The 12,048-nt window shown below is 49.2% G+C and overlaps 1 protein-coding gene across 1 annotated transcript; it reads right to left on the minus strand.

The window, feature by feature from the left end:
* Positions 1 to 1,627: 1,627 nt before the first annotated feature.
* Positions 1,628 to 5,208, minus strand: LOC109740814 (uncharacterized). Its single transcript, XM_020299863.4, has 4 exons — positions 4,667 to 5,208; positions 4,167 to 4,569; positions 3,679 to 4,052; positions 1,628 to 3,452 (listed from the first exon to the last, which is right to left on the minus strand). The coding sequence occupies exons 1-4, from the start codon at positions 4,755 to 4,757 to the stop codon at positions 1,828 to 1,830; spliced, it is 2,493 nt and encodes an 830-aa protein (XP_020155452.1). The 5' UTR covers positions 4,758 to 5,208; the 3' UTR covers positions 1,628 to 1,827.
* Positions 5,209 to 12,048: the final 6,840 nt, after the last annotated feature.

Here is a 12,048-nt window from a genome sequence, read left to right on the forward strand (position 1 = left end):
GTGGTGCAGGTTTCGAGTTATCCTGTTCTCCGAAACCTGGTCCGTTGTTTTAGATATTTTTGCGCCTCTTGGTGTTACTTTCTTCTACTTAGAAAAACGGGGTGTCTTGCGTTTTCACTTTCACTCCACTGATTGGGCTGCGCGCGACATGTCAAACCAGCAAAGCTGTAGAGTTTGTACGACCTGGGTCCAGAGTCTCGACACGTTCAATCCCTTGCGTTTTATCCGAGAGGAACACGACATGTTTTAATGAAAAGAACCGGTCCTGAGAGGAACAAAAGAAGACTGTAGCCTGACATGAACAACGTATGTGGCCGCCACCATCAGTTTGCCATTCCAGAAGGGCGCCAGCACGTGTCCAAGAAGGATAGGAAACATGTACGCCATTTAGCCTGTTCCTGACAAAAGAAAATGACAGGAGTCCGAGGATACTTACAGTATCTGTGTGCTGACAGACTCCGTTCCACTCTTTACTTGCCGGGAACTTGATCAGCCCTACACATGCCACTCAAAAAACTTGGTTGCAAATCTTGGTTGACAGTTCCCTGACTGTCATAGCTTGCAAAAACGTCTTAGGACGAAGAGAGTATTTTGTAAGTAGGCTATAGAGTGGCTATAGAGGTGAAAGGAGGGAGGAAATTTTAGGGTACATTGTTTAGACAACAAGTATGAAACTCGTCATCAACTAGCGAAGCAGCATATTTAAAACTGCTAGTACTACTATATCCGAGGGATATATATACTTTAGAGCCCGGATAAATTTTTGTCGCGGCATAATTTTAACCTGCCAAACTCCTAATAACTGTATGAAATTTGCTCATTTGTATTCTGTGGACGGGAGCGACGGGGAGATGGGGGATCCGATTCGATTCTACTTGCTGGGTACCCCCACAAGGCCAGACGATCCCAAAGCTCAGTGCTGTCAATCTACTAAACAGCTTTAGTTTATCTCTCTAGGAGCTAGTTAGATCTAGGCCCCTCCTAGCTCTTGCTTTCGAATCAGGAACTCGTGTGTTTGGGGCATCAGAACGGAGCTGCAAATCGTACCGCTGCGACTGTACGCTGTCAATTGCACTCGCAGCCCTAAATGGAACGATCCACTGGTTCTGCTCCAGAGCTTACACCAACCATTTGCCGGCATAATAAAAAAAAGGAAAAAAAGTTACCGTCAACGAGGATATCGCCCTCAGGCCGTTTCTGTTGTGACAGAAACAACTGATTTGATAACCCAACACCGGTGAAAAAACATGTAGCACGATACGCAGAGGAGACTGACGCCCCATCACATTCACCGGTGACGACATGGCCAGCAAAACGCAAAGCAAAGAAGACCGGCTTCTTGCATGTATGGAAAATAAATAAAATGCCGCGGTGATTCTCAAAAGGGCAGAGACTAGACTCGCCTGAGGATATAGTTTGGCCGAAGTATATTGACCGATAGCAACAGGCGAAAACTGAAAAACACCTTTCACTTGCCCCTCGCTGTCCCGGGATCAATCCTGCGTCGGCAATTTGGCACCACAAGCTATCACTAGTAAAGGCAACTAACCGAACCACTCTACTTACCCCTACCACTACTGTTACCACCTCGCTGCATCTCGACAGGAACAGGCCACAAAGGTCACAATGATCAAATTCTCTCTATAGTAATAGCTTTTAATTTAGACAGGAGAGGGGGATGGCGAGACGGAAGATCTATGTACAGGTTCTGCAGCTTACATGCACGGTTCTAGCTTTCCTACTACCACCACCCAACACAACACAGCAGCTGAAAGAATGGATGAGCCAAAGCACAAAAGCCCCCTAAGGTTTACAAAAAAGAGAACCTCACAGGATTGTGCGGCCGTTGGTCTTTCTCTGTGCCTCCTCCCATGGAGAGGGCGGCTGTGCGGCAGACCCCATGTCCAGCTCTCCTCCCACCATCAATGCCGGTAGGCCACCGCTGGCCGTGGAGCCGCCCATGGTCCCTCCGATGCCAAGCCCAAGGAAGTCCAGAGTGGCAGGCTTGGGACCGAACAGTGGTGATTGCCCCATCATCAAATCTGGCAACCTTGGATTTGAACCTTCATAGGCGAGACCAAGGCCAAGGCTACCAGATACCATCGGCCCAGGCTCCATATCCATTAGCTGGTTATGATTATTGCTCCTTTGGTGCCATTGCTGTGGATTGCTATCAACGAACCTTCCCCCCTGTGGTAGCTTGGCCTGTGGTGAGTTGTCGATGTACCTTCCTTGTGGTAGCCTGGATTGTGGCAAGCCATCGATGTACATTCCTTGAGGCAACCTTCCTGGTGACGAATAATCAGTGAACCTTCCATGAGGTAGATTGGATGGTGGCGAGTTGACGAAGAACCTTCCTTGAGTTGGATTGGATGGTTGCGAGTTATCAAAGAACCTTCCTTGAGACAGATTTGATGCTGGCGAGTTGTCAAGGAACCTTCCTTGAGGTAGCAGCTGCTGGGATGGCAGTGAGGTATCCATGAATCTCCCTTGAGATAGCTTGGATGGCATCGAGTTATTGATGTACCTGTCTTGAGGTAATCGAAATTGTGTTGAGCTGTCGATGAACCTGTCTTGAGGTAACCGGGATTGTGTCGAGCTGCTCTCGATGAACCTGTCTTGAGGTAACCGGGATTGTGTTGAGCTGCTCTCGATAAACCTGTCTTGAGGTAACCGGGAATGTGTTGAGCTGCTCTCGATGAACCTGTCTTGGGGTAACCGGGATTGTGTTGAGATGCTGTCGGTGAACCTGTCATGAGGTAACCGGGATTGTGTTGAGCTGCTGTCGATGAACCTGTCTTGAGGTAACCGGGATTGTGTTGAGCTGCACTCGATGAACCTTCCCTGGGGCTGCTGGGATTGCGTTGAGCTGCTGTCAATGAACCTTCCTTGAGGTGGTCTGGATGGGGTTGATGAGGAGGAACTTGCAAGACCAAACTCCTTCAAGAAAGATGTGCCTGCTTGCGAAGCTCCAGCCTCAGCAGCCTTCTGCAGGAGTGCAGTCGCAGATATGTGCGGTGCTGGTGGTGGAGCAAAGGTGCCAGGGTTGCTTGCATCTGTCTGCGAGAACAGAGAGGATGGTGTACCGATTGCAAGGCAAAGGAAGGTGGGATCAACACCGATAAGATCACGCAGCGATCTACTCTGGGGAGTGGTGCTTGTTGTGGCTGATGCAAACAGCCCCGCAAATGTGCTAGTCGTCGTTGCTGGCGCAATGGAATTGGATGCACTGCTGACTGTGCCACAACTGGTGCTGCTGCCATCTGTACCAATGGCATCCGAGGGCGAGGGGAGGAAACAAGGAGGCATCGGGGTATCATTATCTGGCAAGTTGGAGTCTTCTAGTTCAGCGACATTGTACTTATCAGCTTCCTGGAAGCAAACATCTTCATCTCGCTTATCTTCCTCCTCTTGCTTGATATCCACAATTGGCTCCACAACCACCACTGGCTCTGTAACATATAGGCACAGTACGGAAAAACAAGTCACTCATCATTGTTGCCTAAATGATCATAAGACTAGCTAAATTGGGAAAGAAACAAGACTCATGTATTCCTTTTCTTGTTACAGTAATAACAAATAAAGATGGATTTAGGGAGAATGACTTTGCTATAAATCTAACATAGTCTATGAATAGATAGTAAGACAAACACATTGCAAAATGCAAAAGAAGCATACCATCCAAATTTCGCACAACTGCCACCATTGGCTGCTGCTCCTGTGGCGTTGGAGATGGCGGCGTTGGAGATGGCGGCGACGGAATCCGCTGCGGCTGTGGCTCCTCCATTGCTGCCTCAACGTGCTGTGGCTCATCCACCTCGGCCACGGCAGAAGTCTCATTTTCATCTTCTCCCCCCTTGCCCCCCTCATCCTCCTTTTCCTTGTGCTTATCCACATTCTCCTCTTCTTTCTCCTTGTCCTTGTCCACATTCTCCTCAACCTCCTCCAAATCAGGTGGCCGAGGCGAAGGCGGCGCCGGAACAGCGAGCACTCTGCCGGTCTCCTCGACGAGAGCGCCACAGAAAGCGCGATGTGTCACGAAACTGTCTCTCCTGAATCAAGCCAGCACGCCGACTGATGAATGAAACAAAAGCACAAACATTTGCCCCTCAAGGGAAGAAAAAAGGGAGCACCGAAATTGGGGGGAACCGAGCTGGAAGCAGTACCTGGTGAAGAGTGTGCCGCAGTCACAGCGATACTCGCGGGTGCCGCAGGTCTTGGCATGAGCCTTGAGGTCGGCCTGGACGGCGTAGCGCTTGCCGCAGCGTGGGCAGGCCCATCGCTTCTCGCCGTGCTTGCGGCAGAAGTGCTTCTTGATGCCCGTGAGGTCCCCGAGCGCGCGGGCGGGGGAGTGGTGCACGCAGCCGGGCTCCGGGCAGACGTAGACCCTCCGGCGCGGCGGCGCCGCCCCGGGGCCGCGCTGCCGCAGCCGCCACGGAAGGTTGTGCCCCCGGCGGTGGAGCTGCAGGTTCTGGTCCCTCTGGAAGCCCTTGCCGCACACCTCGCACACGAACCGGTTGGTCGCCATGAGCGTCCCCGGCGACAGCGCGATCACCTCCGCGTCCGGATCTGCACAAGCACACGGAAACCGACCACCGTCAGACCAACAAAGCTCGCGCGAGCCGCGTACCAACCACCCCGCAAAACCCGAAGCGCGCGCTCTCGCCTGGCGTCCCGGGGAGGTTCCTCTTCTTCTTGGGCGGCGCCGGCGTCGCGGCCGCCTCCGGCTGCTCCGGCTCCGTCGGATTGGGCGGCATCCCCGGTCGATCTGGCGCCGTTGCGGCCGCCGCTCCGCTCAGCTCACAGCCCTCCAGCTGCCCCTTATCGGCGCCCAGACCCGCGTCAGCGAACGGAGGGCGCGGCGGCGGTGGACGGAGGATTTTTTTTCTCTCTCCTCCTCTCTTCGCTTCTTCTCTGGCTGGCTGGCTTGGCTTGGCTTGTCTTGCTTTCGATTGGGGGTTGGGGGTGTGGGGAGATGGATGGGGGTCAGAGCGGCCGCGGCATCGGGATGAGGCGGAGGCGTTGGCGTTGGCGTTGGCGTTGCGGTGCTCGCTCGGGCGGGGGGTGGGGTGGTGTGTACCGCGCGGTGCCAATCCGGCACGTTGGCTTTTGGGTGCGGGGTGGGTAGCGTCCCCTCGCCGCCGTCGGATTCCGCGCCGTGATTCGTGCGCACGTGGTCTCGCCCTGCCGTTTACTGCCCTGCGGGGACACCCTTTTTGGTGGCTAGCTTGCCCCCTTTTAAATCCAGCCCCACACCCCGAGAAAAATCGCCCGTGTCCAATCGCCTCCATCACTGTGCCGTCTCCCCCCTCAATTCCACGTACCTACGTATGGTCGACCAGCTGATACCGCCGCAAGTACTGTACAAGTACCAGTACTACTGGTACTGTACATTTACGTTATACACCAATGAGATGCTGCTACACACGCAAAAAAAAGAGAGAGAGATGCTGCTACTACTACTTCTACTTGGTCCCTTGGGAAAAAAAATGAAAAATAGCTGCGATGCTACTGCTTGGTCCCTCAGAAAAATGGGATGCTTTCTGAGAAGAACGGATTTAATCGTCAGGTGAGCGAAGATGTCTGCGGCTAGGACGGAAAAGGAGGGGGAGTCGTGTCGTGTCCAGCGAAGGGAAATGGAAGCACGCGGTGGCCAGCGGTTGGATCTCCCCGGCCGGAGTCGATAAGGGCGGAAAGCGATGCTGGCCCCAGCTAAGCTAGCGCGGCTGCTCAGAGATCGCCGTTATCCACATGGCGGTGGGGGTTGTCGTGTCGCCCCGCCCCCCGCCCTCGCCTCGGGCCACGGCACGGCACGGCAGGCAGTAACGGACGCGCTCGCCCGCGCGCCACCGCCAACGGAAGCCGCTGCGCTGCGGCCATACGTACGCGCGACGGCGCGGGCGTACGTATTCGCGCGCAACGGACTCGAATGAAGTCGGCGAGCGAGCGTATTCCCCCACGCTGTCGAGGCGGACTAGTCGCCTGCGACGGGCTGACGGGGGCACGGGGCCCCTTCTCCCTCTGGCGACTGGGGCGGATAGTAAACTCGTGAGCTAGAGCTTGTTTCTTGCAAAGGTGGACTATCAATAAAAAAGGTTCACTTTTACGTGTTGGTAGCTGTTGTTTTTCCGCCTAGGTTTCGTGTCGATGGGGGAGGATATTTTAGGTGCCGTCGCGTAGACCCACCTCCTGCGTGGTGTGTGTTGGATCTATCACCGCGTACGGAGCCAAAGCAGGCAAGCGACGGTGACACTTGCCAGCAATCCCATGGAAATGGGTGCCGTTTTGGTGAACGTTTTTTTCTGCTACTACTTCTTTTCGCGTGGGCAAAGTGCAGGCGTTTCTCCTGAAAGTAAATCTTTTCAAACCATATACACTGATAAGTACCCCTCAAATATAAGAGTAGTGATCTAAACGCTCTTATATTTCTTAGAGGGAGTATATTGTTTGACTTTTATGTGAAATGATCTTCTACTCCTTTTCGTAGGGGGAAGTTGCATGTGTTTCCCTAATAAGTACCCTTTCAAAAGCGCAAGGCTAAATACTTTTAGATTTTGTGTGAATTTACATTACACTCCTTTCGGTGAGAGAAGTGTAGGCATTTTCTCTAATAAACATTATATTTGTACTAGGAAATTGCATGTTGCAACGGAGGCATACATATTAGAGAGAATTCCTTATTTGACCTTTCTTAAAATTTTCTTTCCTTTTTGGCCCAAATTTTTGTATTTTTCCTTTTCTGACACTCAAACTTCATTTTGTTCCCTATGTGACACTTCCGTTAATTTTGACCTGTAACGGTGTTAAGTTTAACCCGAAAAGACTGTTTTACCCCTAGTGTTGTATGTGACCAAATTATTTACATGCACACATGCATTTGATCACCTCGATGTGTTGAAGCTGAACACGTACATGCAAGCTAGCAACCAAGTAGGCAGCTTAATTGATCTACAGTACATAGCTTACAGTACGTGCACTATAGCCGTGCGGCCGGCGAGTTGCACCAGTTAGCCTGCTGCAATCCATCTATTTGTTTTGCGTTCGTTCCAATGAGAGAAGTCGCTACGTTCCGAGACGATCAGATTAATCGAGCAGAAGCTAGTCACGTACGTACGTCTACGTAAAAGTTAGGCCAGAATCGATTAAGCTGCCAACCTGCTAGCTTGCACGTACAGTGCTGCTACTTGAAAATCAATCAAGCTGCTTCCGTGTGCTAGCTTGCACGTACGTATTGTTTCTGGAGGATACGAGCTACACTTGTAATACGATGTACAAACACGGCCGACAGCCTCGGAGCCGTCGTGCATGGGAGGTGGCAGCGGCCTCGGCGCACCCACGCACGTCGGGCACAGGGACCTCGGCCCCAACACGGATACATGGAAGAGCAATAGACCTATATACGCACACGTACAGGAGGTTATGTTGTGTTTTAACTCCCAACACAGATTTTTCCGTAAAAAAATTGAAAAAACTCCCAAGGCAGATCCCTCCCCCTCCCCCTTTTTGTTCTGTTCGTTCATGCCCCTTCTCTTCTCTTTTCTGGTGACATATTACCATCAAGGGTAAAATTGTCATTGCATGTGCCAGTTAACATCATTGGATGGAAAAATAGATGAAAGGGTCACATAGAGCACAAAATGAAGTTTAAGTGTCAAAAAGGGAAGAAAATAATTCAAGGGGCCAAATAGGGAAGCTAATTTTAAGAAAGGGCCAAATAAGGAATTCTCTCTACATATTATGGCAAACAACTTTAGTTGTCTGTGTTTTTCTACGCGGGGGGGGGGGGGGGGGGGGGGAAGGGGGCTTTAATAGCTGATTTAATTAACACTTAATTGCTTAACCTAAAAGGTATTATTTTTGCGGGGGATACTTTAGTGGCCGTTTTTTTGGTGGCGGTTCAGGCGGTCTTTAGGGAAACCGAGGGAAAAAACAAAGGTTTGAGAGGGGGGATCAAAACAGGAAGAGGGGAGGACGTACGAAGGTGTTTGGACGAAAGAAGGAGCAAAGGGAAGTGATCCTTCTTTTCATGAAAGTGTAGGCGTTTCCCCAAATAAATACCCTTTGTTTAAGCATATCCATAATTATTTTAGATATCTTCCATGAACTTGCATATTTCCCCTTTAAACCTTGTCGTGGAAAAACAAATTGGGTGATGTGCTACCGAGCGGTATGTTGTAACCATTGGATAGCAATGCACTCCCACCCCAAATGTATCTGAGGTGTGATTAACCGTTTCTGTTTTTTCATGTGCAACTTTGAATGCAACTTTTTGGTATAATACGTCTACAAAACTATAATATAGACATATGATGTTAAATTAGTTCATAACATAAAAAACAATAATACCATTCAAATATGCCTAATTCATATATTTTGGTGTGTATTAGTTCAAAAACGTGCATCAAAGACCATGAAATGTCAAGTGCGCCTTACATTTTCTTCCAAGAAGTAAGAATTAATCACACTCATGAACATGAACATGAACAAAGTCCTAGACATCAACAAGGTTTAATAGGATTGATATGATAGATATATCAACAAGTGCCTGTGAAGTGAGCTGGTGCTGGGGTTGGATAGAACTCTGAAGTTAAGTGTGCTTGGGCTGGAGTAGTGTGAGGATGGGTGGCCTTTCGGGAAGTTTGACCACGGAGTGCGATTTGACTTGAGATTAAGCATATTGACCCGAGATTAAGCCATAGTGCCCCGAGATTAAGAAAAATTTTGAAAAAAATATTTCTGAAAACATTTTGAAAAAAAATGTTAGTAATGGCGCACTTCTATGTGGTGCGCCATTACTAAGTCAGATAGTAATGGCGCACCGTGTGATGTACTAATGGCGCACCGTGTGATGTACTAATGGCGCACTGCCTGGTGCGCCATCGCTCTATTGGCCACCCCAAAGGCCCAAGGACAACACATCAACATGGAAAGTGTAACCGGCTTGGAGTACACAAAGGAAGCTGAATTCGAGAAGGACTCCCAAGACAACCAACTCGCGAATCTCAACATAAGGCGGCCAATACCCACCAAAGAAGGGGCCTATCTCCCACGCCATAATTTAGCATATACCATCTAGATGCATTCTGGTGCCTATCAGTCGACTTTTCATGTCATGAAAATAATCCTGACAATACTAGGGCAGAAGGAATGTAGAGGTAATCGTATCTAATGAATGATGCAATTGAGAGTACGCTCAAGGATTTATACAGATTCAGGCTCTACGGTGGAGGTAATACCCTACTCCTGTGGTGCTTTCTTGGTGCAAGGTACAAAAGTGTGGAGGTTCAACCCTTAGCAAGGATCTTGTTGGGGAACGTAGTAATTTCAAAAAAAATTCTACGCACACGCAAGATCATGGTGATGCATAGCAACGAGAGGGGAGAGTGTTGTCCACGTACCCTCGTAGACCGAAAGTGGAAGCGTTAGCACAACGCGGTTGATGTAGTCGTACATCTTCACGATCTGACCGATCCAAGTACCGAACGCACGACACCTCCGAGTTCAGCACACGTTCAGCTCGATGACGTCCCGCGAGCTTCGATACAGCAAAGCTTCGCCGGAGAGTTTCGTCAGCACGACAGCGTGATAACGGTGATGATGATGCTATCGACGCAGGGCTTCGCCTAAGCACTGCTACGATATGATCGAGGTGGATTATGGTGGAGGGGGGCACCACACACGGCTGGGAGAGATCAACAGATCAACTTGTGTATCTAGAGGTGCCCCCCTGCCCCCGTATATAAAGGAGCAAGGGGGAGGGCAGCCGGCCCCTTGTGGGTGCGCCAGGAGGAGGAGTCCTCCTCCTAGTAGGAGTAGGACTCCCCTCTTTCCTACTCCTACTAGGAGGGGGAAAGGAAGGGGGAGAGGGAGAAGGAAAGGGGGGCGCCGCCCCCCCTCTCCTAGTCCAATTCGGACCACAGGGGGAGGGGCGCGCGGCCTGCCCTAGGCCAGCCCTGTCTCTCTCCACTAAGGCCCATAAGGCCCATTATTTCTCCCGGGGGGGTTCCGGTAACCCTCCGGCACTCCGGTTTTCTCCGAAACCACCCGGAACACTTCCGGTGTCCGAATATAGTCGTCCAATATATCGATCTTTACGTCTCGACAATTTCAAGACTCCTCGTCATGTCCGTGATCATATCCGGGACTCCAAACTACCTTCGGTACATCAAAACACAAAAACTCATAATACCGATCGTCACCGAACTTTAAGCGTGCTGACCCTACGGGTTCGAGAACTATGTAGACATGACCGAGACACGTCTCCGGTCAATAACCAATAGCGGAACCTGGATGCTCATATTGTCTCCTACATATTCTACGAAGATCTTTATCGGTCAAACCGCATAACAACATACGTTGTTCCCTTTGTCATCAGTATGATACTTGCCCGAGATTTGATCGTCGGTATCTCAATACCTAGCTCAATCTCGTTACCGACAAGTCTCTTTACTCGTTACGTAATGCATCATCTCATAACTAACTCATTAGTCACATTGCTTGCAAGGCTTATTGTGATGTGCATTACCGATAGGGCCCAGAGATACCTCTCCGACAATCGGAGTGACAAATCCTAGTCTCGATCTATGCCAACTCAACAAGTACCATCGGAGACACCTGTAGAGCACCTTTATAATCACCCAGTTACGTTGTGACATTTGGTAGCACACAAAGTGTTCCTCCGGTAATCCGGAGTTACATAATCTCATAGTCATAGGAACATGTATAAGCCATGAAGAAAGCAATAGCAGTAAACTAAACGATCAAGTGCTAAGCTAACGGAGTGGGTCAAGTCAATCACATCATTCTCCTAGTGATGTGATCCCGTTAATCAAATGACAACTCATGTCTATGGCTAGGAAACTCAACCATCTTTGATCAACGAGCTAGTCAAGTAGAGGCATACTAGTGACACTATGTCTATGTATTCACACATGTATTATGTTTCCGTTTAATACAATTCTAGCATGAATAATAAAAATTTATCATGATATGAGGAAATAAATAATAACTTTATTATTGCCTCTAGGGCATATTTCCTTCAGTCTCCCACTTGCACTAGAGTCAATAATCTAGATTACACAGTAATGATTCTAACACCCATGGAGTCTTGGTGCTGATCATGTTTTTCTCGTGGAAGAGGCTTAGCCAACGGGTCTGCAAACATTCAGATCCGTATGTATCTTGCAAATCTTTATGTCTCCCACCTGGACTTGATCCTGGATGGAATTGAAGCGTCTCTTGATGTGCTTGGTTCTCTTGCGAAATCTGGATTCCTTTGCCAAGGCAATTGCACCAGTATTGTCACAAAAGATTTTCATTGGTCCCGATGCACTAGGTATGACACCTAGATCGGATATGAACTCCTTCATCCAGACTCCTTCATTTGCTGCTTCCGAAGCAGCTATGCACTCCGCTTCACACGTAGATCCCGCCATGACGCTTTGTTTAGAACTGCACCAACTGACAGCTCCACCGTTCAATGTAAACACGTATCCGGTTTGCGATTTAGAATCGTCCGGATCAGTGTCAAAGCTTGCATCGACGTAACCATTTACGACGAGCTCTTTGTCACCTCCATAAATGAGAAACATATCCTTAGTCCTTTTCATGTATTTCAGGATGTTCTTGACCGCTGTCCAGTGATCCACTCCTGGATTACTTTGGTACCTCCCTGCTAAGCTAATAGCAAGGCACACATCAGGTCTGGTACACAGCATTGCATACATGATAGAGCCTATGGCTGAAGCATAGGGAACATCTTTCATTTTCTCTCTATCTTCCGCAGTGGTCGGGCATTGAGTCTGACTCAATTTCACACCTTGTATCACAGGCAAGAACCCTTTCTTTGCTTGATCCATTTTGAACTTTTTCAAAACTTTGTCAAGGTATGTGCTTTGTGAAAGTCCTATCAAGCGTCTTGATCTATCACTATAGATATTGACGCCCAATATGTAAGCAGCTTCACCGAGGTCTTTCATTGAAAAACTCTTATTCAAGTATCCTTTTATGCTATCCAGAAATTCTATATCATTTCCAATCAGCAATATG

The sequence above is a fragment of the Aegilops tauschii genome, chromosome 2 (assembly GCF_002575655.3).
Source record: "Aegilops tauschii subsp. strangulata cultivar AL8/78 chromosome 2, Aet v6.0, whole genome shotgun sequence".
Lineage (NCBI taxonomy): Eukaryota > Viridiplantae > Streptophyta > Magnoliopsida > Poales > Poaceae > Aegilops > Aegilops tauschii.

What these genes read in the sequence shown, in the direction of transcription:
- LOC109740814 (XM_020299863.4), bottom strand. Translation starts at nt 4,757, where the DNA reads ATGCCGCCCAATCCGACGGAGCCGGAGCAGCCGGAGGCGGCCGCGACG. An exon ending in GAACCTCCCCGGGACGCCAG is followed by an intron (nt 4,570 to 4,666) that starts GCGAGAGCGCGC and finishes GTGCTTGTGCAG; the next exon opens with ATCCGGACGCGGAGGTGATC. An exon ending in TGCGGCACACTCTTCACCAG is followed by an intron (nt 4,053 to 4,166) that starts GTACTGCTTCCA and finishes GGCTTGATTCAG; the next exon opens with GAGAGACAGTTTCGTGACAC.